The 25391-nt window shown below is 35.9% G+C and overlaps 1 protein-coding gene across 6 annotated transcripts in view; it reads right to left on the reverse strand.

The window, feature by feature from the left end:
- Positions 1 to 25391, reverse strand: part of LOC127063596 (paired box protein Pax-6-like) — a 94346-nt gene that overhangs the window by 63238 nt on the left and 5717 nt on the right. For 5 of the 6 annotated variants that reach the window (XR_007781434.1, XM_050993609.1, XM_050993617.1 and 2 more), the window contains exon 2: positions 20013 to 20137. Coding sequence is in view for 5 of the 6 variants with exons in the window: in XM_050993609.1 (XP_050849566.1) it covers positions 20013 to 20025 (13 nt within the window). In the remaining variant the exon portion in view is untranslated. Of the gene's footprint in view, positions 1 to 20012; positions 20138 to 21065; positions 21130 to 25391 lie in introns of those variants that run through there. The other variant, XM_050993599.1, reaches the window with a different exon arrangement.

Raw genomic sequence — 25391 nt, forward strand, 5'->3', positions numbered from 1 at the left:
TCTCTCTCTCTCTCTCTCTTACTCTCTCTTTCTATCTCTGTCTTCGTCTTTCACGCTATTTTCTTTTCTTATTGTCCTTCGGGGTGGTCCTACTCTCGTCGATGCTAAAGATAATCAATTACGACGCGTGCGAGCTGGGGATCATCACCGAACGATTTCGACTCCTTAACGTTGTCCGCCCCTGCAAATCTTCCTTTTTTTTTCTTTTTATCCTTCTTCTATTTCTTCCTCTTCTTCTTCTTCTTCTTCTTCTTTTTCTTCTTCTTCTTCTTCTATTCTTTTCTCTTTCTATTCTTGTTTCTTTTTTCTTTTCTTCATTAAAATTTTTCTATCCCCTCCCACCTCTTCTTATCTACTTTCATTCATTGATTCATTCATTCGTTCATTCGTTCATTCATTCCAAACTCAACTCTTCTGTATACGATGGAAATCCGCTTTTTCTCTTTCCTTTTTTTCTATTTTAGTTTTCCTCTCCCCTCATCTATCTATTTTTATCTCTTTCCATTCATTCATTCATTCGTTCGTTCGTTTATTCCAAACTCATTTCTTCTGTATATGATTGAAATCCAATTGGATGAATCGAAAGTACGTTACGATGTTAGGATAGAATGATCTAAAGTTGTCAAAGTTTAGGAAACTTTGAGATTAATTGCAGCTTTCGTTGTAGGGTATAACGTGATAACTAGAAGTCAGAACGAGAGAAGAGAAGAAGAAGAAGAAGAGGAAGAAGAAGAAGAAGAAGAAGAAGAGAAGGATGTCGACAAACGGCCTCGACGAGGATGGTTAAGGTCGGTTCACCTCGACCGACATGGTACAGAGTCTCGTTGGCGTCTCAATCGTTTCAAGCCGAGAAGTGCTTCCGGAGTATGAATGAACGAGAGAGAGAGAGAACGAAAGAGAGAAAGAGAAAGAGAGAGAGAGAGAGAGAGAGAGAGAGAGAGAGAGAGAGACACCCCTGAAGCCATTTGAGGCTTCTCAACTTCGGAGGGAAAGTAAGAGGGAGGAGTCGGTTTGGATGCCCACTTGGTCTCGAGTATCCCGCTCCTGAACGATTCTGCACTACCGAGGATAATCGCTCGAGAGGATAAAGAGAACTCGGATTTAAGTAGGACCGCGAAAGACAACATTTTCTTCCTTTGGATTGAAATTGATAAACAAGATAATAATAATAATAATAATAATAATAATAATAATAATAATAGTAAAATTAATAATAATAATAATTATTATTATTATTATATAATATATAATTATATAATAATTATTGTTATTAATTCAATTTGTAGTATATAATAATAAAATAATAATATTATTAATAATAATAATTATTAAAATTTAATAATAATGATAATTATTATTAAAATATATAATAATAAAATAATAATAATTATTATATATTAAAATATATTTTGACTGTGTACAGTATTATTTTAATATTCATATTGATATTATTTATTATACGAGTAAGAGTATTATCCTTGAAATTTTGCATTGATTTATTTATATTCTCTATTTGCAATTATCTTATTATTTATATTCTATTTATATGCCTATCCATGAAAATATTCCAATTATATTTATATTCGTTAGAGCATTCATATACCATTCATTTAGAAATAAAAATATTCCTGTTATATCTGCAGCTATTGTATTATTCATATATTAGTTATTTACGAATAAAAATATTTCTCTTCTATTTGTAGTTATTTTATCATTTATATCCCATTATACTCGCGATTATTTCATCATTCGTATACCATTCATTCACAGATAAGAATATTGATATTTTATTTAAAATCATTTCATTATTCTCATATACCTATCGTGGATATTTAAAAAAAAAAAAAGATAAAAATAGAAGAGAAAAAGGAAATATATATAAAATTTCACACGTCTGATATGGAGCTAGATAATTTATTAGATCTCTTTATGGTGTTCAATAACAAGTAAGAGGACCTCTCTAAGAGCTCTTTATATCTATGATACACGGAATCATATACATTATATCGAGTGGCGTCTACTATTTTCTTGGTAAAATCGTACAACGAGAAAAGATCTTTCTCTCTCTCTTTCCCTCTCGTTTTACTTCAGCACTCTTCTATATCGTTAGCCTATTGAGATGCTGAAGACGACATGACGAGGGTCAGTTTCGACGTGTAGAATTGACCACTTGTAAAAAGATGGAATCGAAAGAGAGAGAGAGAGAGAGACACACAGAGAGAGAGAGAGAGAGAGAGAGAGACAGAGAAAGAGAAAGAAAGAGAAAGAAGAAACGAGGAAAAAGAAGGAAACATCGATAGCAACGATCGTCATAATAGCCTTATTGTTGCAAACATGTTTTCAAAATGAGGGTTCCCTCATAGGTTTTCTTCTCTTCCTATTTCTAGTCAAACTGTCCTGTTCCCGATGAGGACAATGAGTCTTGGAGTATTTGTTGTGTCGCTGTTTGTATCCAATGTGCCGCCGCACGCTTTGACCTGCAACCGAGCTGTTCTCTCTTAGCAGCCAACATCAGCTTCAGCTTCAGCTTCAGCTTCAACATCAGCAATATGGTATTCCCCCTCTCTTATTTCTCCCCATCTCTCTCTCTCTCTCTCTCTATCTCTATCTATCTATCTCTTTTTCTCTTTCTCTTTCTCTCCCTTTCTCTCTCACTTTTTTTCTGTATCAAAGACTCGACCTTTCTACCGAAAACGTGGTCCCAACAGTTATTAGCGTTATTAATGGCCTACCATTGACAACTCGATTCATCCATGATCATCGACAGGGGAAGAAAGAAAGCTCGAGGTATTCGACAGATGTAGTTCCTTGTAGTTTCAGGTCAAGGGTCCTTTCTACGATTTCTTCGTTTATGATGTACATAGGTGTACTATGATATATAGGTGTCTATGGACTATGAAGATTTTTTTCTTTTTTCTTTTCCTTTTCTTTCTTTTCTTTTTTTTTCTTTCTTTTTTTTTCAAGACATGCGACAGCCCATTCGACATATCAATAGACGATTCTCTTAAATTGATAGTACGATTGAATAATCGGGATTCGAATTATTCGATGATCTCCAAACAGGATTTTCCTTGACGGACGAACAAATACGTGGATGCTTTGATCGCGATTAACTGACGAAAACATTAGCTTGCGAGTGACGATCGAAGGTTTCAAGTCTTGTCAAAGTTCGTTCATTTCTCGTCGTTGCCATTTCGTTGTTTTATTTTTAATTACAATTTACACGACCATACAGATTCGTTCTTAACAGTCGACAATTATTGTCAAAGACATCTTCAAATCTCTCGAGTGACCATTACAAGTAATCTCCATTCTATTCTAAACGAGCTCATTTACATAAACCTATACGTAGAAAAAGGGAAACTTTCTGTAAAAGAAAAAAAAAAAAAAGGAAACAGAGCCACTTTGTGAGTCTCGTATTTCTCTATCGACGTAGAGATAGACACCGAGGATAGTCCACCGTACGAGCTTCCTGACGGTGGGGTTTCTCTTCCGGGTCGAATTATCCAATTACCTGGAGGCCAACCTGTGCCGGCGAGCTGGAAGGTCGGGGAATAGATCAGAATTGGCAGAGTAGTGTCGGCGGCAGTGTCGGCAGCAGCAACAGCAGCCGCAGCCGTAGCAGCAGCAGCAGCAGCAGCAGCAGCAGCAGCAGCAGCAGTAGCAGCAATAGCAGCAGGCTAAACCAAGCCAAGGCAGGCCAAGCTAACCCAGGCTAACCCAAGCCAAGCTAACCCAGGCTAGCAGCAGCAGCAGCAACAACAGCAGCAGCAGCAGCAACAGCAACAGCCAGGGTTGGAGAGAACGAAGCCGTCCGTGCCGTCCAAAGCGGACCGGACAAAGAGCTCGTAAACGCGTTATTCCGCGCCAACGGATCTGTCAGAGCCGCTTCTCTGGGTGCACTACGTGGAAAAGGCCCGTCTACAGCTTCCACATAGAATATGGCCGTACCTACACGTAGAGCTCTTCGTCCACTAAGGCAGAGGAGTTCACTACCTTCTCTCTCTCTTGGTATATCCACGATGGCTATCTTGGCATTCATGAAAAGCCGCCAACGAAGAAACGCCGATAACTTCTCGAGAGAAAGAAGAAAGAGAGAAAGATAGATAGATAGATAGATAGATAGATAGATAGATAGATAGATAGAATAAAAAAGAAAGATTCGAGGTTTGCGTCAACAATTAAACCTACAAAGGGGATAACTTTTTCAACTCCAATTACTATGAATAGATTGAAAATTGGATTGGAATATTACGAGCAGAGTTAAAGTACTTTGTCACTTTGGACCAAGTTGTTGCCTTTTGGGTTTAGATAGACGATCGAAGGATGAAATATTCGAATTCTACGGAAAGTTCATCACCGGTTATATCCGCTCGGGATATATGTATGCGTCTATCAAAACTTCTTGGATACGTGTATAACGATAACAAAATCATAGTTAAATTAGTTCTTCCCGTATCTATATCGATATCTTGATCGATCGATCAAATCTTCTTTATAATTTTCCTTCTTCTCTTTTTCCTATCACCGTTTATTAAATTCAATTATTCGTATCAATCGTCGTCGTGGTATCATCGAAGATCGTCGCCAAGGACACTCCATTTTCGTAGAAATTCGCTTTTGAACGATTCAACCAAATAATACCATGTTACATCAGGAACACATATATACATATGTAACGTATACGTTTCTTACATCGCAAAAAGTCTGATATTTCGTATAAGAAGTTTCAAAATTGACGTACCAGGTGGAACTATTTCCGTTAAAAATGTGAAATCGGGGTTAACAATGCGGAACGACATGTGTTCCAATGTGGTAATCCGTGCTGTCTGTGCTTGTTCGTGGAAAAGAAAAGAAGAGAAAGAGAGAGAGAGAAATAGAGAAATAGAAAGAGAGAGAGAGAGAGAGAAGGGAAAAGCTTAATCGTAATCGACATATACGAGGGAGATTCTTCTTGAATCTTCGATAGGGGGTCCTATCGAATATTCTATTCTTTTTTTTTCGCCGATTATTAGGAAAAACGCAGAAAGGGTCCAAAAGCAGGAGGAGAAGGTAAAACGAAGGGTCGACCTATCCGTAAGATTCCCCTTTCCCCCACTCCATCGACTCCTCGTTCCATCCCACCTCTCCTCACCTCGCTACACCTCCCTCCATTTTTATAGAGGCGTATAAGCACAATCGTACAAGGTGCACAATGACATCGACTGGTTTCGTATTGTGGTTTCGCCCTGCTTGTTCTCATGGGACTTGTGCCCACGTGAGGGTTTTTGACATAATTAGTTTTCGTATCGGAATGATCAACTGTGGGAATAAACTGCTATATATAGGTGTGTATGTACGTGTGTGTGTACTATAGAAGAAGTGTTTTATATATCGATCAGGTTTATTTTTTAAGTGTTCTCTTTTTTTTTTCTTACACCTGCGGATATTATATTTTCAATGTAATAGAAGATATAGTATATATTTTATGTATATATTTAATTATTGTATATTAAAGAAGTGTTGAAAAAATATTATAAGTACGATTAATCAAAGAAAAAAGATATTAATGTATATGCAGTAGTAACCATAATATAGTAGTAATAATGGAAGATGATCGTACGAAAAAACGATGAGATTGTTTACTCGTTGTTCGTTATGAAAACTAGTATACACATACACACATACATGTACATATATATATATATATATATATATATATATGTATATATATATATATATATATATATATATATATATATATATGGGTCAGGGCAATATTCAAAAAATCAGACGAATCTATCCGTAGAGGTATACTCGAATAGAGCAGGTGTGCGGGTGGAATAGTTATTATTGTGCCCCCAAGGATCAGACGGTTCTCTAAACTTCAGAATCTGAAGTGGTGGACCATGTCGGAGTCCTTTAGAAGAAAAAAGAAGAAACGATGGAGAAAGAAGGATAGGAGGAAAAAAGAAGAGAAAGAGAAAAAAGAGAAAAGAGAAAGAGAGAGAGAGAGAGAAGTAAAGAGAAAAAAAATAGGAAAGAAAGAAGGAAGGAAGGAAGGTTTTCACCGACGGTGACGACGACGACGACGACGACGACGACGACGCAAAGGCCCGACGTTTCAGAGAGTTCGTCGTTTGGAAGATGGATGCAAGAAGGCGTAGAAACGTGGCATAAGTGAGACGAAGTTAAGGAATCTGAACGGGTGAGAAAGAATAGGGCGAGAAAAAGAAAAAAAATTGAGAGAGTAAGAGAGAGAGAGAGAGAGAGAGAGAAAGCGTACAAACGAGACCTTGCGAAAAATCAAATGGAAATCCTAGAGTTGGTCTCCGTTGACGACCGAACGACGTCATTATCGCAGGAGTCCTCGACTCTCAGAAAGAATGAGAGAGAAAGAGAGAGAGTACCTGCTAACGATCCTCACGCAGTTTTTTCCTTGTTTCGTGTGCACCTACAACAACCAACTCTTTTGCCATTCCTTTATTTTTATTTTCCACCTATCCCATTTCTTTTTCTTCTTCTTCTTCTTCTTCTTCTTCGAGTTGAGAGAGAGAGAGAGAGAGAGAGAGAGAGAGAGAGAGAGAGAGAAATTACACTTCTGCATTTTGAACATGCAAAAAGGGAATATACGTTCCACGCGAGTATACACGAACGAGTTCGCGTTTCTTTTCTTTTCTTTCCCTTTTTTGTCTTTTTTCCTTTCTTTCTTCCTTTTTTTATATTTTTCTTTTTTTCACGAGAGAAAGAAAAACAAAGAGAGAGAGAGAGAGAGAGAGAGAGAGAGAGAGAGGAAAGAAGAAAAAAGAAAAAGTAAAGAACCTTCCTCTCAAGTGTTTTAACGCGTGCTGACGAATACCCGGATGCGAAATATTTCTTTTCCTCCCCTTTTTTTCTCCAATCTTTTTTTGCGTTTTAATTTTCCTTCCCTTCCTTTTCTCTTTTCCTTTTTTCCCTTTCTTTCCTTAATATCATACGTAAACGTTTTTTATTCTTACGTCGTGCAAGATTAGTTCGTCTCTCTTGCATTTCCCGAGTCGAAGAGCTTACGTTGGGGTCCCATGGCGTCTCTTGTACCCCCTCCCTTCCCCCTCCCCATTGAAACACGTCGTCCACGTCGTCCACGGGGTACCCCGTACAAAGAGAAACCGATGTAATCTCCGGAAACGTTTAGGGGAAAATTAGGTCGACGGTTGTGCGCGTACCCACGGATAAGCATCCATACCAACCCCCTCCCCCTCCCTCCACCCCTCTCCCTCTTCTCCGATCCGATGCAATCCCTACTATATACCTTGAACCACTGTCCTTTCTCTCTTTTTCTATCTCTTTTTATTTCTCTCTCTCTCTCTTTCTCTCTCTTTCTCTTTTTCTTTTTATCGACCCCCAAAGACGAAATTTGTCAAAATATTTATTTAACTTGGTACTTTTCTCTCTCTCTCTCTCTCTCTCTCTCTCTCTTTCTCTGTTTCTTTTTCTTTCTCTCTTCCTCCCCCTTCTTTTTTCTTTTTCTCTTTTTCTTGTTGTCTTTCTCTCTGCTTCGAATTCGATGCTTTATTTTCCCCGTCTCGTGATCGGAATCAAAAAGAAAGAGAGAGAGAGAGAGAGAGAGAGAGAGAGAGAGAGAGATGCTTTTTATTCCCCTCGATACGCTTTGTGTCCGCTTTCTATCTCTCTCTCTTTCTTTCTCTGTCTTAATAAATATTTATGAGATCTCTTTCTATCTTCTTCTCTCATTCTACCGAAATATTTCTTGTCTTTGTAGTATCTCCGCTTTTTTTATCTTTTCATACTTTTTTCTCTTTCTTTCTTTCTTCTTCTTCTTCTTCTTCTTCTTCTTTTTCTTCTTTTTGTTTTCTATTTTTTTTTCTTTGCTTTTTTTTTTTAGATCCTCGCATTGGAAAATTGTTGTGCGCGGGGACGTATACGCGTTTGAAGTGAATTGTTATTTAATATAATTGAAGTTCGAAATGCTTTGTGCGGCTTCTTTTTTTTTTTTTCATTATGTATTTTAGTTCAATCCAGAGAAAAATTTTCTTCAGTCGTTTTTCGCTCTTCCGACGGAAAGTATAAGTCGCTTAATTCGTAGGGTTATCTGTGATAGATGAAATAAAAAAAAAAAAGAGAAATTGATTTTTCTACGTGCTTCATTCTACGTTGAAAGTCATCAGAGATCGTGTTTGATATAGTCGAACGATTTGAATGAACTTGAACATTTGATATTCTACGAATAAGATTGCAATAACTTTTTATTGTAATAATTATTCTAATAATTATGACAAATAATGTTGATATAATGAATACAAAAATTTCAATAATTCCGATCACATATTTTTCTACAAAATTTCAAGATGGAATTTTCTTTGAACGCTTTTTTAAGTTCCGACGGAACTTAAGTCTAAGATCTTAAGCTTAATTCGCGAGAATATTAGTTGATAGAACAGACTAGTAGAATTTAAAACGATCAAACGAACAAACTCGTGCTATGAAACTTAGGTGTCATAATAATTCACTAATCTCTAATATTAAAATACAAAATAATTCTATTTAAGGTAATTCTGTGATAACGCTTAAACGAAATAATTATAATATACTCGTTGTTAATTAAAAATTTTATCCTCGTGGAGTCTCTTTTTGCCTTTTTTTTTATTTCCTTCACATCTTTTTTCTTTTTATTTTTCATTTTGCACTTTTTAATCTTTTCTCTTTTTATTTTTTATTTTATTCCATTTCAAAGCTCTTTTTTACTTCTTATGAAAAAGAGAGAGAGAAAGAGAGAAAGAGGGGGGGAAAAATGGCGTCATCGTCGGCGACGTCGTGAAATGTCATTGACGACGAGTACGTCGTTTGTAAAATAGAAAACGTGTATTTGGAAGATTGCCATAGAGAGTAAAGCTTCGAATCAACGTAGTTTAACGTCATTTTCTCCTTCGCGATTATTTTTCATTAAGCTAACGTCAAGATGAAATTTCTAATTCATCAAATTATATTATTGTTATTACGATAATGTTACTTTCATGTGTAACACCGAACACGTGTTATTTAAAAAAATTACACATGTATTATAAAATTAAGTGTTATAGATATATGTTATTTGCAAATAACGTAGATATCATCGGCGTTTAAACGAAATAATATTATTTAACCACGATCGAAAAAATAATATTCGTTCGTTGTAAATTTACACAAATAATTTAATTTTCCGTCAAGAGAACGTACATATGGGTTAATCGCAATATCGATAATAATTTGTATGGGAAATTGAATCTTTTGACGTCGTCCTGTATATATTTACTCTATTTATAGAAAAAGAAAAATATAGATTTGAAAATAGATAGAAGCTATTCTTCGAGTAAATACATCCAATCGCACTTCGTCTTTCGATTTCTCCGTTCAACTATCACCGTTAAATCAGCGAAACGATCGGGACGTTATCGACCAAAGAAAATCCATGAAACTCCCATAACGGTAGTTTCCAGCGGTGACAATGGTGCGAAGAAGGGTGATCCGAAGCACTTCGCTTCTATCTCGTTAATGAGCATTCGCTTTATTACGTTCTCGACAAGTAGAACTTTTTCGTTTACGACCTTTCAACCCGAATAAATCTTCGACTTTCGAAAAAAAAAGAAAAAAAAACGGAAAAGAAAAAAACTATCTTAAAACTTTTACACGAACGAAAGAATAAGATAGAAAGGACAAAAAGAAAAAAAAAAAGATAAATAAAGAACACGAGCCAAAAGTTTTGTTTTTTAAATATTGTATAACGCTTCGTTACATACTCGTACTATTTTACGATATATACAATTATGATAGTTTGCAAATTTTCGAGAAGAACAATTGTGCAAATTATATGTATTTAAAAATGTGCGTGAATGATTAAACCACGTTAGAATTTTTTAATATCACCTTACTTCTGCTACATGTAACATCTATAATATATCGCTTTATTTTTATAACATATTACGATATACGATACTTGTATTTTCTTTTTTTTATATCCGAGATATACATATCTATATAATCATATACATTTATATATAATTACGACAACAGTCTTCGAAGGAGAAGAAATTATAAAGAAAGAAACATTACAAAAGAAAGAAAGCAAAAGACGATAGAGATCCTTCAACACACTTTCTTTTCTTTACGATTAACACAATACCTCACCCTCATACATAATTACACATAATTACGACATATACGCACGATCATGCACACAATCAGCTTTAATTTGACACGTAGAAAAAGTGATTTAAAAAAAAAGAAAAAGAAAGAAAAAAAAAAGAGAAAGAAGAAGAAAAAGAAGAATAAAAAGAATATAAAAGAAGACAGAAAAATTGTAAGAAATATTCTTGAATATTCCCCGTTGTCTGAAGCCGTTCTCCTTTCATTTTTCCACTCGGACTTCCTGCTCGAGCCTTTTTCTCTTTCGCGTTAGTACCGAAGTATCTCAAGAGACGAGAACGTGGACTGGAGGAGGGTTTTTACGGCTATCTATCGAGCCATTTCGTACGTGTGCTGGATACGCGTTGGATATTTTCTGCTCTTCCTTGCATCGTGTCTTCTTTCTCCCTTAACCCCCTCCCTTTCTCTCTCCCTCTCTCTCTCTCTCTCTCTCTCTCTATCTATCTATCTATCTATCTCTTTGCGTTGGACTTCGAATTCCTTGGACCCTCCCCCTGTTCACTCCCCCCTCCCTCCCCATTCTCATTCCCATCCTCCTCACCTCACCCCCTTTTCTCCTGACGGTGGCCCAAGCCACCCGCCTAAAATGTGCCAGCCAACCGTTTCTGTTTGAAGAGGGAATTTTACAGTCGAATACACTTGATGCAAGACGTACAGTCCCCGTTCGACTATCTTCGAGAAGGAAGGAAGGAACGATGGAACGATGGAACGATGAAACGATGGAACGATGGAACGAATGAACGATAGAAACGAAGGATGAGAAGGGAAGGAAGAAAGAAAGGAAGGAAGGAAGGAAGGAAGGAAGGAAGGAAGGATCTTCCATATATCCGTAAAGGTCCTCTTTCGATAGTAACTTTCAACTAAAGGGAAAGGGCTTCGACCTTGAGTGACATCGGCGAGAGTCGACGACTTGACCGAGTAAATAAAAACTCTCTACTCTTTGAACTTTGCGAACAGCTATCGAGAACTTTTCTTTTTCTTTTTCTTTTTCTTTTTTTTTTTACCTTGTTCTTTTTCCGTTCCTATCTTTTTTTTTCTTTCTTTCTTTCTTTCTTTTCTTTTCTTTCTCTCCCTTATTTCCTTCGACTTCTATCTTTCGTTCTTCTTGTTTTTTGTTTCTGTCTTTTTTTTTTTTTCTTTTTATCTTTCTAGAGGAGAACTCTAAAAGGGTTTGTTGGGAAAATTTGTAAAAAATTTTATATTCGTAATATTCTAGCGTAGCAAATATGTTCGGTATTATATTATAAATAGATATAATTATCTGTGCAAGAACCGACCGATTGATGTTTTTATTTATCTTGTATATTTTATCTTTTTATATATTTACGGGTGTATCGTTAGTTTATCTTCTTCTTTTTTTTCTTTTGTTTTGTTTTTCTTTTCCTTATCGATTCGATTAATAATAAATGAATTTAATGTTTCCACTTTTTTTCTGTCTTTCTCTCTGTCTCTATCTCTGCGTGTTTCTCTTTTTTCCTTTACATCTTCACGCCCTCATTTCTCTGCTCTTCGATTTTCCAATCGATTTTCATTCGTAATATATGACGAAAGTATTAAATGGAAATAAATTTATAACACAACTTGTTCAACATCGTAGAGATAAATTTTACGGTTTGTTCGTGCTCGTAGACGCGTTTATTACATTCGAATAAAATTTTCTAGTCTATTTGAAGATGAGGACAAATGTTTGTAAATTTTCTTTAACACCTATCGATTTCGTTTTCATCGATAAGAACAAAGTGGAAAAGGGCTGACAATTAAAGTTATCTCAAGGTATCTCGAGAATGAGAGTGAGAAAAGGAAAAAGAATGAGAGAGAAAGACAGACAGATAGACAGACAGACAGACAGACAGACAGAGAGAAAGAGAGAGAGAGATCAGGCTACGGAAGGAACGTCGAGGAGCTAATTACAATTTCTCTGCGAGAAGGTTCCTCCTCGTCATCGAGATCCCCCGAGGTGCCAAACGAAACGAGCGTTTCCGCTTGGGAGCTTCAACGGAAAGAGCGGGAGAGAGAGAGAGAGAGAGAGAGAGAACGAGAGAAGGGGTGAAAACGATGAAACAGAGGGTTAAGAAGAAGTAGAGAGGGTAAGAACACTTGGAAACAAACAACAAAAGCATCCGCGAACTGCACAAACGTATCTTCTCTCCTGTCGCAGCTGTTGAAAGAGATGAAGAAGAAATATGAAATAAGACGAAAGGAAAACAAAATAAAAAAGGAAACGAAAAGGACAATGATAGATGGACGAAGAAGAAGAAGTAGAAGAAGAGGAAGAAGAATAAAAGGAGAAACGAAGAACAAAAAAAAATTAAAAAAATAAAGAAAGAGAAAAGTGGAAAAGAAGAAAAAAACTAGATAAGAAGCGGTAAAGGAGAAAAAGGTTACCCCCTCGAGCTTTCAAAGTAAAATTTCTTAGGAGTTTTTCCCTCTCACGAATTTTCTTCTTTCTTTAGAAAAGAGAGAGCGACTTCGAAGGACGAAAAAAAGTAGATGGTAGAAACGAAAGAGAGAGAGAGAGAGAGAGAGAGAAACGACGGTGGCATTTTTGTCGGTTACGAATTAATTGAATAAGAGTCGCCGTGCTGTCGGGGATGCTGCGGGTGAGAGTCAAAGTAAGGGTGGTGGGATCAAAAAGAAGGGTTCCTGTCTGTTTTGCACGAGACGCAACGAAAACGCCTTCTCGTCGTCGTTTTAAAGAGCCCCCACCATCACCAACCCCTCTCCTACCACTACCACTACCACTACTAGCTTGTACAATCGCTACCACTAGCAACACCACTACCACTATCGTCTCCTTCGTCCTGTCCTTCCCTTTTCGCATTCTCTTACAACACTACCTACTCTTTTCTACTTTCCTTGTATCTCTCTTTTCTTTCCGTACGCGTAAGGAACATACGTAAGTACTTACTTATGTAGGTACGTACGTATGTATGTACGAGAAAGACGAGCACGTATATTCAGGACAGACTCGAGAAAGGGTGACTAAAGGTAGAAAGAGAAAGATAGATAGCGAGCGAGTGAGCGAGAGGGTGGAAAGAGGATGAGGAGGGTGAAGAAATGCTCGGGGGTTGCCATCTACTCGGAATTCAGAAACGATCAATGCTCCAGGAACCCAGCAGTACCAGCACACCGCTATATTCTTCACCCCTTCTCCTTTATCTATCTATCTATCTATCTATCTATCTATCTATCTATCTATCTATCTATCTATCTATCTTTCTATCTATCTATCTATCTCACGTTTGGTACGAAAGAGACAGAAAGAAAAAGAGTGAAAGAAAGAGAGAGAAAGAAAGGAATAAGAATAAAAAGCAGCGGCAGAAGCAGCAGCAAGCAGCCAAACCTTTCTTATTCTTATTTCGTCCTTCGTCTTCTTGAACTCCCACCCTCTATCCTTTTCTCCACCCTCTTTTCCCACCCTTTCTCTTTCTCCTTTTTCTTCCTTCGTCTTCTCTTACTATTTTCCTCAGCCAGGCACGCCATCATCCCTTACGAGTAAAAGCGGCACCACGGGGGGTGGCTTGATTCGTCGGCGTAGACGTCGTGCTGACAGCCGACTCTCTTTCGTGGTAAAACGGAGGTCGAACGATTTGCCAAACTTCCGGGAGACACTTTTCTTTTTCTTTTCTCTTTTTCTTCTCTCTTTTTCTCTCTCTCTTTTTCTCTTTCTCTTTCTCTTTCTCTTTCTCACTCTCCACCTCTTCTTTTTCTTTCTTTTTACACCCCATCGGAATAAAGAATGAAGTCACGTGATCGAAACTGAGAAAAATATACCCACCTACCTATCTAGCTATCTACCTATCCAACGATCGAAACAATCGTCTGATATTAATTTACTAGCATCAAAATGAACAAACGTTTAATTTCTATTTTATTCAAGGATCCTTTATAAAACGTCTATGTAATTGGGAAATCTTACGTTTATCTGTATTTTCTTTTTTCGTGGTAATTATAAAAATTTTGTTATCATATTTCGTTTTCTTTTATTTTCTTTCGTGAATCATAAATTTTCGCAATTAATTTATATATATATCTCTTATATCACGAAAGATCTTTATGTTCGCCGAGTAGAAATGTTTTAGCGTTAAGATATTATTTTATCTTATCTATTCTTTTTTTATTAACGTCATTTTAATTCATCGCAGTTAATTTATATCACGAAAGTGTTAAATGTACGTCGAGTATAGATAAGCTATACGTCGTGTTAAAATATTATTTTATCTCTTTCCTATTAATTTTGTTCTCTTCTTCCTTCTCTCTTATCGAAAATAAATCACGACTTGTGCGAAAGATTTAAACGTTTTTTTTCTTTTCTCTCTTTTTTTTTTTTTGTTTTTTAAATTAAAAATTATACCGAAATTATACCCTCGTAATTACAATTACAATTGACGTAAATTAGATGGTAAATATCGTCGCATCGTGATTAAATAAATATATCTATTCATGATTATCGGATTCAACAAGAATTGGAATAAGATATCGAGAAGAATAGAAAAAAAAAAAAAACGAAAAAAGGATCACTAAAACGATTTTTAAAGGATCAATGAAAAAAGAGAAAGTAATTGTTGCTTGGATTTGACTTTCGAAAAGGAATTTAAATGAAATCTATTCTCTGTGGGAAATAATTCGTTTATCCTTCTTAAGATATCAAGATAGCGAAAGATGGAGAGATGGAGAGATAGATAGATAGATAAAGAGAGAGAAAAAAAAGAGAGAGGAAGAGAGACAGAGATATACAGAGACAGAGAGAGATAGAGACAGGAAACGGAAACACGATTTGTACGTACGATCGATCAAAACCCTCGTCGTCTCGTTCGCTGGCATCGCGGCTCGGCCGACGTCGTCGGTCTATCGAGGCGATTCGATGAGCTAACGCCAACTTAACGCTACACACCCCACTGAGCTGCACTCGGTCAGATAACTCGTGGATTTTCGATCGTAGTACGCGGCTCCAGGTCGGATCTAGGTCGTTTACTCACTTGTGGATTCTTCGACGTTCCCAACCTCAATCCTTCCCGATTTCTTACCAACGATCTTATTCTAACGCAAATGCCAACTACACTTTTCACTTTTCTCACAGAGAAAAAGAAAGAGAGAGAGAGAGAGAGAGATTTTGGAAAATTCATCTAAGTTCGTTCTATTAAACTCGATTGCTATTTTATCGATACCACGATAAATTAACGATCGAACGACATGGTCCCTATTCCAAATGAAATTCCAAATGAACTCCTTCCGGCTCAATTTTTCTTCAAAGAAATACATCTGACTGAAACGAAATATCCTTCGTTTTGTCAATAATTATTTCATCGTTATTACGACTAATTAACGCTAACGACAATGTTTTTATTCCAAAACGAAATTACAACTTCTCCTTTGCTCTTCCGTCTCCGTCGCTTCGTGTTTGTACAAATACGTTTAACTTAGATTCGACCATCCTCGAACTCTTCGTCAATAATTATTTTATCGATACTACGACGAATGAACGCGAACGAAATTGTTCTTATTCCAAACAAAATTGCATGTCTACGTTGACTCCTACCTCTCCTCCCACCCCTTTCGCATTCATCACTTTTGTTTGAGCAAATACGTTCAACTTTCTACGAACGATACGTCAATAATTATTTTAACGATATTTAATGATTATTTTAACGACTTGACGAATTAACGAGAAACGAAATTGATCCGAAATTAATTCGAAACGAAATCAGAAATTTTCGCTAACCCTCTTGTTTCCCTCCCTCCGCCTCCTCCCAACCACGGCCTATTACTTTTGTTTGGGTAAATACACTTAACGCTTCGTTCGATTTCCTTCGAACGATTCGTCAATAATTATTTTAACGATACTACGATGAATTAACGATTAACGCGAATTAAATTGATCTTATTCCAAAGGAAATCGCAAATCTCCGCCAACCCTCCCCCTCCCCCACCCACACCCAATCTCTCCACGGACCACTTTTGTTTGGACAAATACATTTAATTTCGTTCGATCTATACTCCGAACGATTCATTCATTAATTATTATTTTATCGAACGAATGCGAATGAAAACGTCTCTATTAATTCGATTAAATGCCGCGAAATATTAGCCCCAAGCGATTTTATAAAAGCCGCTAGGCCGCGTATAAAAAAGCTCGATCGAAGATCTTATTGAAAGAAGGATAGAAAAGAAAACAAAGAAAGAAAGAAAGGAAAGAAAAGAAAAGAAAAGAAAGAAGTAAGAAAAATCAACCGAACAATATGAAAAATCTCCGACTAATATACGGAAACTTTTCCCTTTAAAATCATTCAACTTTATCAAAACCATTGGACTAATGACCTAATCAAGAATTAATAATAAACAAGACGGATTAATACATAAGTTCACGAGATCGAAGAGATTAGATATTAAACGAACTTTTTATATAAATGAAATGACCCCTGACCACCCTCGTTCTCTCTTCACCCCTTTATCACCAATTTATCGTTAAAGCTATGAGGATCCATACAAAGGATTAACCAATTGTGCCAATATTATTCTTACGCGAATTTATAGATCGGCGTTGAAGAGAAAACAGGAAATTGGTGATCGTGGGAGAGAAAGAGAAAGAGAAAGAAAAAGAGAAAGAGAAAGAGAAAGAAAAAGAGAAGAAGGAGAAAGAGAACAAGAAAAAAAAAGAAAGAAGAAAGAGAGAGAGAGAGAGAGAGAGAAAGAACTTTAGAGAGATAAAAAGAGCGAGTGTTGGAAGGCGCGAGAGAATGGAAATCAATACGTGAAGTGAGCAACCAGTTTCAAGCAGGAGCTGCCGGCTTTAGAAAGCCCTGAGACGTCGTCTGCTCATCCTCTTTGGACCCTGCGTTAAGAGAACTTGAACGGGGGTGAGTGAGAAGGACAGAGAGAGAGAGAGACAGAGACAGAGACAGAGACAGAGACAGAGAGAGAGTGACAGAAAGAGAGAGAGAGTGAGTGAGAGTGAGAAAGAGATAGATATAGAGAGAAGAGCAGAGACAGGAGAGAAGAGAAGTTCCATTCAGGACTAATGGGGTTAAACGCCTTAGCCATCAACCGAACGTCTCCCTCTTGATTCTTGGACGTTCCGATTCGACTCCACTAAGATTCCAAGTACCCCCTTCTCTTTCTATTCCTCTTCCTCCTCCTCCTCCTCCTCCTCCTCCTCTTTCTCCTTCTCCTCTTCTTCCTTCTCCTACTCATTCTCCTTCTACTCATTCTCCTTCTACTCATTCTCCTCTTCCTCTTGTTCATTCTGTTCTAAGAACTCTGAAAGGTGATACAATCCTTTCATTTATCGAATCGATACAATCGAAATCGAAATCGAAATCGTATACGTAATCGACCTTCGAAAGATCAAAAGTATCGTTCACTTAAAATTTTCTCAATTGATCGAATGAATAAATTCGTCGATCCGTTAAATTTCCTACATTTCATTTCTATATTCGATATATCTCATACAATCGAGGATTCTCGATTCGATAGAGAATCGTTCGAAAGTTTGATAATATTGTCGGTTATTTTTGTTATTCCATTCGTATAGATCTTATTCGGGATCAAGTTTCATACGTTCGACGTTTTTCGTTATATTTTACGACGAAAATCGATTCGTTCTTCGGCCGATCTTCTCTGAGGTTCTTTTGATACGATTTTCTACGTGCGAATAATTGATAAGCTATTGAAAGTATATATTTAGAATCGGCAGAAAAATGGTATTCATCCAAGAAAAACGGATTATCATCTTTAACGGAGTACCGATCGGTCGTTTCTACAATTTGTTTCTTTCATTTATTGATTAAACCTCGAGAATTTCTATTTATTGTTAGTGGACCGATACATACGGTGCACTGTAAATCGATGCAAAGAAAAAAGAAGAACAAATCGATCGCACAAGCTTTTCATACGAAAATTTCGACGATGTGTTTTTCAAATCTTTCGGTGACGTCATCGATCCAACATAGTATAAAACGGTAAGATAAGTCGTAGGAATTGTAGATCACTTTGGACTGGTTTCGTTTCGTTTCGTTTCGTTTCATCTCGTCTCGTCTCGTCTCGTTTCATGTCAAGGTCGAGACTAGAGTTCGAAAAGCTTAAAGTGCACAAGTTGTAAGAATTTTCTTTGTCATTCCTTTCTTCTTTTTTTTTTTCTTTTCTTTTTGATCGAAGTTGAAAAATGTAATATCGAAATTCTAAGATCGTTTGGTAAAGAAAAAAGAAGAAGAAAAAGAAGAAGAGACATTTTTAAGCAACGTATATGCCATTGACATTCCGCCGTAGTCATTGGACAAAAGACGTTAACTTTTATGCTTTCTTACGTTCCTTGAATCTCTCTCTCTCTCTCTCTCTCTCTCTCTCTCTCTCTTTCTCTCTGTATCTGTCTTTCTCTCTCTTTCTTTTCGTTCCTTTTCCCTAAGGGAATTTTACCATAATCGTTCGCGCGATGGTCCGTTCTAATCGAACGTCGGATTGGAAATGACGTATGTACTATATGTAAGTCTACTCTCCGGTCTACTCGCTTAAGGATAACGTGTGCTTATTCGATAAGGGAAACTAAAAAAGAAAAAAAAAAAAAGCGATATTTTTCTTTCCAATCGTATGAAACTTATGTACGCGTAGGTTAACTTCTTCTTATCTCGTTTCTGCTTACGGAATCGATATTGACACAAGTTTTGAAGATGCGGATTATATAAAAGTTAACATGTATATGTATGTGTGTATGTGTGTATATATTTATTATATATATATACATACACATATAATATATATATACATATACGCAAAATATATACATATAGTGGGCCAAAAATTTGTAGTTGTATAAAAAAAAAAGTCTCGTAGATTAATTAAAAAAAAAAAATTAATTTCTCTCTTAAACATTTCGAGCTAACTTTTTGATCATATTGTAAAATTACAAGCTTAGAAATTTCTCAAAAGAAATATAATTGATTATTAAAATCATATAAAAATGTTTGCATCCGGTACAACCTTTACACATATGTAGGTATCTATATTAAGTATAATAATCGACGTGTCTTCGACTAAAATATTAATCGTTCGTTTCTACGATTCATAAAAGATTTCACGAATAATTTTGACAAATTTATTCGTTCGAATATTCGTTTGATTTTTTCGTAATAGACGGTTTGAAATTAAAACGACGTATACTAATCGCAAATAACTATATCTAATAACATATCTATATCTGATAACAATTATAAGAATTCATTCTATTTATATATAATGCATAGTTGAATTATATCACTCGCATTGTAATAATGATTTCTGCAAAAAATATTTCATAGATTTGTAACTTTTTTGACGATCGATTGTCCATACCAATTTGTCGTAACATTGAATTATGTTATCAACGATCTTTAACCCTTATTATTATATATAACCTATTAAAAATACCATGAAAAGTATACGATTTTGAAGATCGTCATTAAGATCAAAAACGAAGAATATTTTCTACTTTATCATTTTCTTTCCCACTATATTTTTGCAAGACGTACGTAGTTTAACGTGAAACAAATAAAATAAAATGTGATAGCACGTGGATAAATATTAAAAATAAATAGAGAGAAAAAAAATTGTAATTGTATCAAATTGATCATCTTAGATCATTTTCCAAAAAATTAATTAATCTTTCTCCTACAGGTTTACGAATAATGATATTGTATATCATTGAATTAAATTATATTATAAAACATAAATAATTAAATTATATCATTCATTATTATGTTATAAAAAATGGATAAACAGATATATCGATTAGTTATTTTTTGAAAACCCCGAAAAAGCTCTGTAGTCGTTTCTAAGGTAATAAAACGTTTAATATCAATAAAACATTCGATATAACTTACCTTTATGTGCCATATCGTCAGCGGTGACGGAGGCGAGGAGGCCGGTGGCGCCCGGCCATGGAGCGACCGCAGCGCCGAGCTGCTGCGAAGGCAGAATCTTCGGGCCTTTGGCACGCTACCGGTCACTGAAAAATTTTTCGATTAATTAATAATTAGATATGTCTTTTTTTATTTTGCTTTTCGACATATTTTTCTTTCCCCCTCTTTCATTCAAACTTCCTCGAAAAAAATCACGTATCACTCTACCAACACGGGGTATTTTTCTTTCTCGTTTTTATCTACATTATTTATCTACATACGTAATATTTATATATGTATACATGTGTGTGTGTGTGTGTGTGTGTGTACGTCTGATACGTATCTCATATACATTTTTTACTCGCGTAATCACACCTGTGCAAATGATAAACACGTTTGACGTTTCGTCGATACGTCGTCTCATTCGAAAACACTGCTTGAAACGATGGCATATGCTAAAATAATTTCTCATATCAACTACTTACTTACTTAAGTACTTAATACATACATGGGCGAAAAAGTTCTCGCAATTATTTTGAAAGGTCAATTAATTATTCTTTATCGAGACATTTCAGGGTTGTATTGTGATTGGTCTTGTAGTTTTATAATCTCAAATAGAGCGACTAGTTAAAAAGAAGAAAAAAAAAGAAAAGAAAAGAAAAAAAGAAAAAAAGAGAGAAAAATATCTCGATAAAGATTATTCGATCTTTAAGATCGTTTAAGAACTTATGGTGTACTTAGAAACTTTTAACCCACCCCTATATATCTATATATCTTTCTATTATTCTATAACTACATAGATGTATATATGTGTGTTTATGTCTGTATATATGTATATATGTAAATATGTAAATATAGCAGAGTATACGTTCGAAGATGATCCTCTGTACCAAAAGAGTCGACGTTTACCCTCTTAAAACTCGATTCGTCCGATGAAATAATACGAACACATAGGATTCTGTTACTGAACGGGACTGAGGAGGGGGTTGAATCGAGAATGAACGTAACATTGGAGATATGAAGTATCGTAATTACCTCGCTTCGTACAAATTTGAAGATGTTAACTACTCGCAAAAGTAACACCCTTCAAATTCTTCATCGTTTGCAGCGTGAAAGCGCGAGAAAAACAGGAGTAAGAGAGAATTATAAAGAGAAAGGGAAAGAATGAGAGAGAAGGAGAAGGAAGGAGAAAGAGAGAGAGAGAGAGAGAGAGAGAGAGGCAAAAAAAAGAAAAGAGGAAATACGTTGGTGAAGGGTCGGAGGGAGTAGAAGTGAGGCTAAGTGCGATAATTAGTGTTCCGAAGGGTTCCGTTAGTTATCATCGTGATGCATACGAGAGATATCTCGAGAGATAGAAAGAGAGAGAGATAGAGAGGTAGAGAGAGGGAGAGAGAGAGAGAGAGAGAGAGAGAGAGAGAGAAATGAAATTACAGGGTGGCCCAAAAGTTTTTAGATGAGGCGAAAAAAGATTCTAAATGATATTAATTGATTTTACACTTTCTCCAGATTTTTTAGTCTTTTTTTTTTGTAAAACCAACGCGATACAGCGAGCCTCGAAAAGTTTCGAATAAAAGAAAATACTAATTTTTTTTTCTTTTTTTAAATTCTTGTAAAAATTTGTCGACTGTTTCGTGTAAGAAAAATCTTTTAAATTAAGAAATCTCTAGATTGAATCTCGTAAACTGTAATTTGAAATTAAATTGAAAATCTGTAAAACTAAACAGTTAAATAAAATTAGTCTATTTTTTTTTCGTGAACTCTCTCTCTCTCTCTCTCTCTCTCTCTCTCTCTCTCTCTCTTTTATCTCTATAAGAAATATTGTTTTTGTATGGGTGTTATGAGTTACGAGAAGTTAGATCGAAATCATTTACATTAATATAAATCGTTTTATAGGGGTTCTAGAAATAATACGAGTCAATAGGTTGACTGATTAAGAGGCGTGAAATCTATTATCATTTTTATATGAATGAAACGAATATGATTGCATTGATGTTATCTATAGATAAAGGAGTTATTTGTATATACCTAAATCTCTGATACGGAAAGGAAAAAAAGGAATCAAGAGAAAAAAAGGAAGAAAAGAAGAAAAGAAAGAAAGAAAGAAAGAAAGAAAGAAAGAAAGAAAGAAAGAAAAGATGACATTTGAACGTGAAAGAAAATGAAAAGTTAAGTAGAGAGAGACAGAGAAATAGAGAGAGAGAAAGAGAGAGAGAGAGAGAGAGAGAGATAGACATAGATAGATACAGAGACAAACAGATAAAGAAAGATAGAGACTACTTTATGATAAAGCCCTTATGTAAAAGCAATTCAGAGTAGAGTAACGAACTAATTAGGACGTAATAAATCCTGAAATCGTTATTGTTCGTTCGCGTGTCGGTGTACACGACTCGTAGCAGAGGGAACGATGTCAATGGGAAGAGAACAGATTCGTGAAACAAACAAACGTACGAAACGAACGAAACGAACGAAACGAACGAAACGAACGAACGAACGAAACGAAACGAAACGAACGCGAACGGAACGAGGAAAGGTTGAACGTCGTCGCGAAACGAAACACACCGGAGAACGTGTATATTCGAAGAATTGAAAGACCTTTTCAAAGAAATCAAATGGCAATCTGCGCAATGTGCGGATTTACGATTTAGCGCCGTAGCAAATTCTAAAAGCGATTTATTATCAAAGGACTCGATTATTTTCCGGACGTTTCAACGACGACGAGAATGTATCGAAGTAGATATACGTAAATAAGAGGAGGAGGAAGAGGAAAAGAGAGGGAAAGAAACGAGGAGAGAGAGAGAGAGAGAGAGGGGGTGAATGAGGGGGTAAAAAGAAAGAGATAAACGTACATAGTCATGACATAACGTTTGAAAGAAGAGAGCACGAAGTTATGAAGGAAAAAGGAAAAAGATATTGAAAGAAAGAAAAAAGAAAGGAGAAAGGAAAAAGAAAATAAAAAGAGAGCAGAGAAACGGAAAAAAATGTTACCAGCTGTTCTGTTACACCGACGACGGCACATAATCGGATCTGAAGAATTATGAGAAAAGAAAAGCGAGAAAGCATATCCCACTCTGTAAATTGTTTGCAATGCTCTTTTTTTCTTTTTTCTTTTCTTTTCTTTTTTTCCTTTTCTTTCTTTTTCTTTTCTTTTTTTTTGCAAACAAATCTTCTCTCTCTCTCTCTCTCTCTCTCTCTTTTCTCTCAATTTTTTTTCTTCCTTTCTTTCTTGTTTTTTCTTTCTCCCCCATACTATTAACGTTCACGTACTACCTATATGTCTCTCGACGTATAAGCGACGTTTTCTCTGTTATCTATTTTTTTTAATTTATTTTTCTAAAAATAGAATCCTCTTCGTTCTAGAAAAAGAGAGAGAAACAGAGAGAGAGAGAGAGAATCTTCGGTATAGAAGATAACACGAGTGTAAAAAGATACGCTGGATGCTGGAGAACGTAACACACACAGAGAGAGAGAGAGAGAGAGAGAGACAGGTAGATCTATGCAGGAAGGAAAGAGAGATAGATGGATAGATGGATAGATGGATAGATAGATAGAGAAAGAGAGAGAGAGAGCGAGAGAGAGAGAGTACATCGCGCTCGCATATTGTGCAGAGAGGATTACCTTGGATTATGCCCGACTGAGCGCAAACAGGATCTCACCGGCTTGTGTTTACAAGACGCCAAGCTGTCGATTTAGTAAACTCGAACTCAACTCTATCTCCGTGACGAAGAGCCGATTCGAATCGGATCGCGATTAACACCGGAGACTGTCTTCTATCTATAAATTTAAAGCTCATATCGTATCGTAAAAAATAATATTTGTTATAGCGAGAAACCAATTGAGATTTTTCGTTAAACATCATTTCGATGATGTCGTTTAAACGATATCAAATTCATGACAAATATCTATTCGTTATTATGATTAGTCTAATCAATAATCAGTCAAATTCGATAGACGAACAGACGAACGAACGGACGGATCTATCGATTGGGTGAATGGATGAATAGATCACGATTGAAATATCTGCGGCAACGTATTCTTTTTTTTTTCTTCTTTGTTTAATCTATCATATTAAATAGATGATAGTTAAACGGTCTAACTACTTATTTGTCGTTTACGTAATTTTTTTTCTTTTTCTATTTTCTATTTCTACTTATCTTATACACATACATACGTACATACATACATACATATATACAAAAGTATGTATATAAATATATATATATATATATATATGTACGTACGTATATATACAAATATAAATAGCTAATGAATAAATTAATAAAATCTTTATATAATAAATTATATAAAGAAAATATAAGTAAGCGAAATTGATCTCTCTCTCTCTCTCTCTCTTTCTCTTTCTCTTTCTCTTTCTCTTTCTCTTTCTCTTTCTCTTTCTTAAGACTCCAAGCAAAGTAATAATATCCTTCGAACAATCCCCTAGAATATCTAGCTACATACTACGTATCCCTCTCGTTTCGTCCCACTCCTAGTTCATACGACAACGTGTCCCGAACGCGAACGGTGACAACGCGTGAATAAGCGCGAAACAACGTCGGCATGGGTATTATACAACCGGATGGTAATAGGTTCCATATCCAAGAGCTGCCGGCACATTATGCTTTACATTTCCGGCCGAAACACTGTTAATGGCACTGGCACCGGCAGTACCTACCTACCAACACCATCATCGTGTATATCACCATCGTCACCATCGTGACGCTACTACATCTACACCAAGCACTACCAGTGAATATTCCCGTCAACGTTTCTGACACCGTCAAAATCCATACCACCCCCTACCCCTCGCCATGTTGTATGTATCTATCTATGCGTAGGTACATACCTATATGCATATACCTATGCGTGTGTGTGTGTGTGTGTGTGTGTGTGTGTATGTTCAAACTCGTGGGCATTAATTGCTTGCGCTGCCGCATACGCATTGACTTCTATACGCCATTATGTTATCCGTGAACACACGTCTATAATATCCGTCCATTGATTGATAATAATAACATAGAAATGAATGAGAGAGAGAGAGAGAGAGAGAGAGGAAAATTTTGCTTTTCTCGATATTATTGAAATCATTACCTGCCATTAAAATGTTAATGAATGAATATTGATTATCGAAGTTGAGTACTTAAAAAAGAAAAAGATATAATGAATAAGAAAAAAAGGATTATTTATTTAGTATATATAGAAAAGAACGATATATTTCTCTATTTTCACGTGTCTCATGCGCCGATAAATGGATCAAGTATCTATTAAATGTCTCTCTCTCTCTCTCTCTCTCTCTCTCTCTCTCTCTCTCTCTCTCTCTCTCTCTCTCTCTCTCTCTTTCGTTCTCTATACTTAAATGAGCTT

The sequence above is a fragment of the Vespula vulgaris genome, chromosome 1 (assembly GCF_905475345.1).
Source record: "Vespula vulgaris chromosome 1, iyVesVulg1.1, whole genome shotgun sequence".
NCBI classification, from domain to species: Eukaryota; Metazoa; Arthropoda; class Insecta; order Hymenoptera; family Vespidae; genus Vespula; species Vespula vulgaris.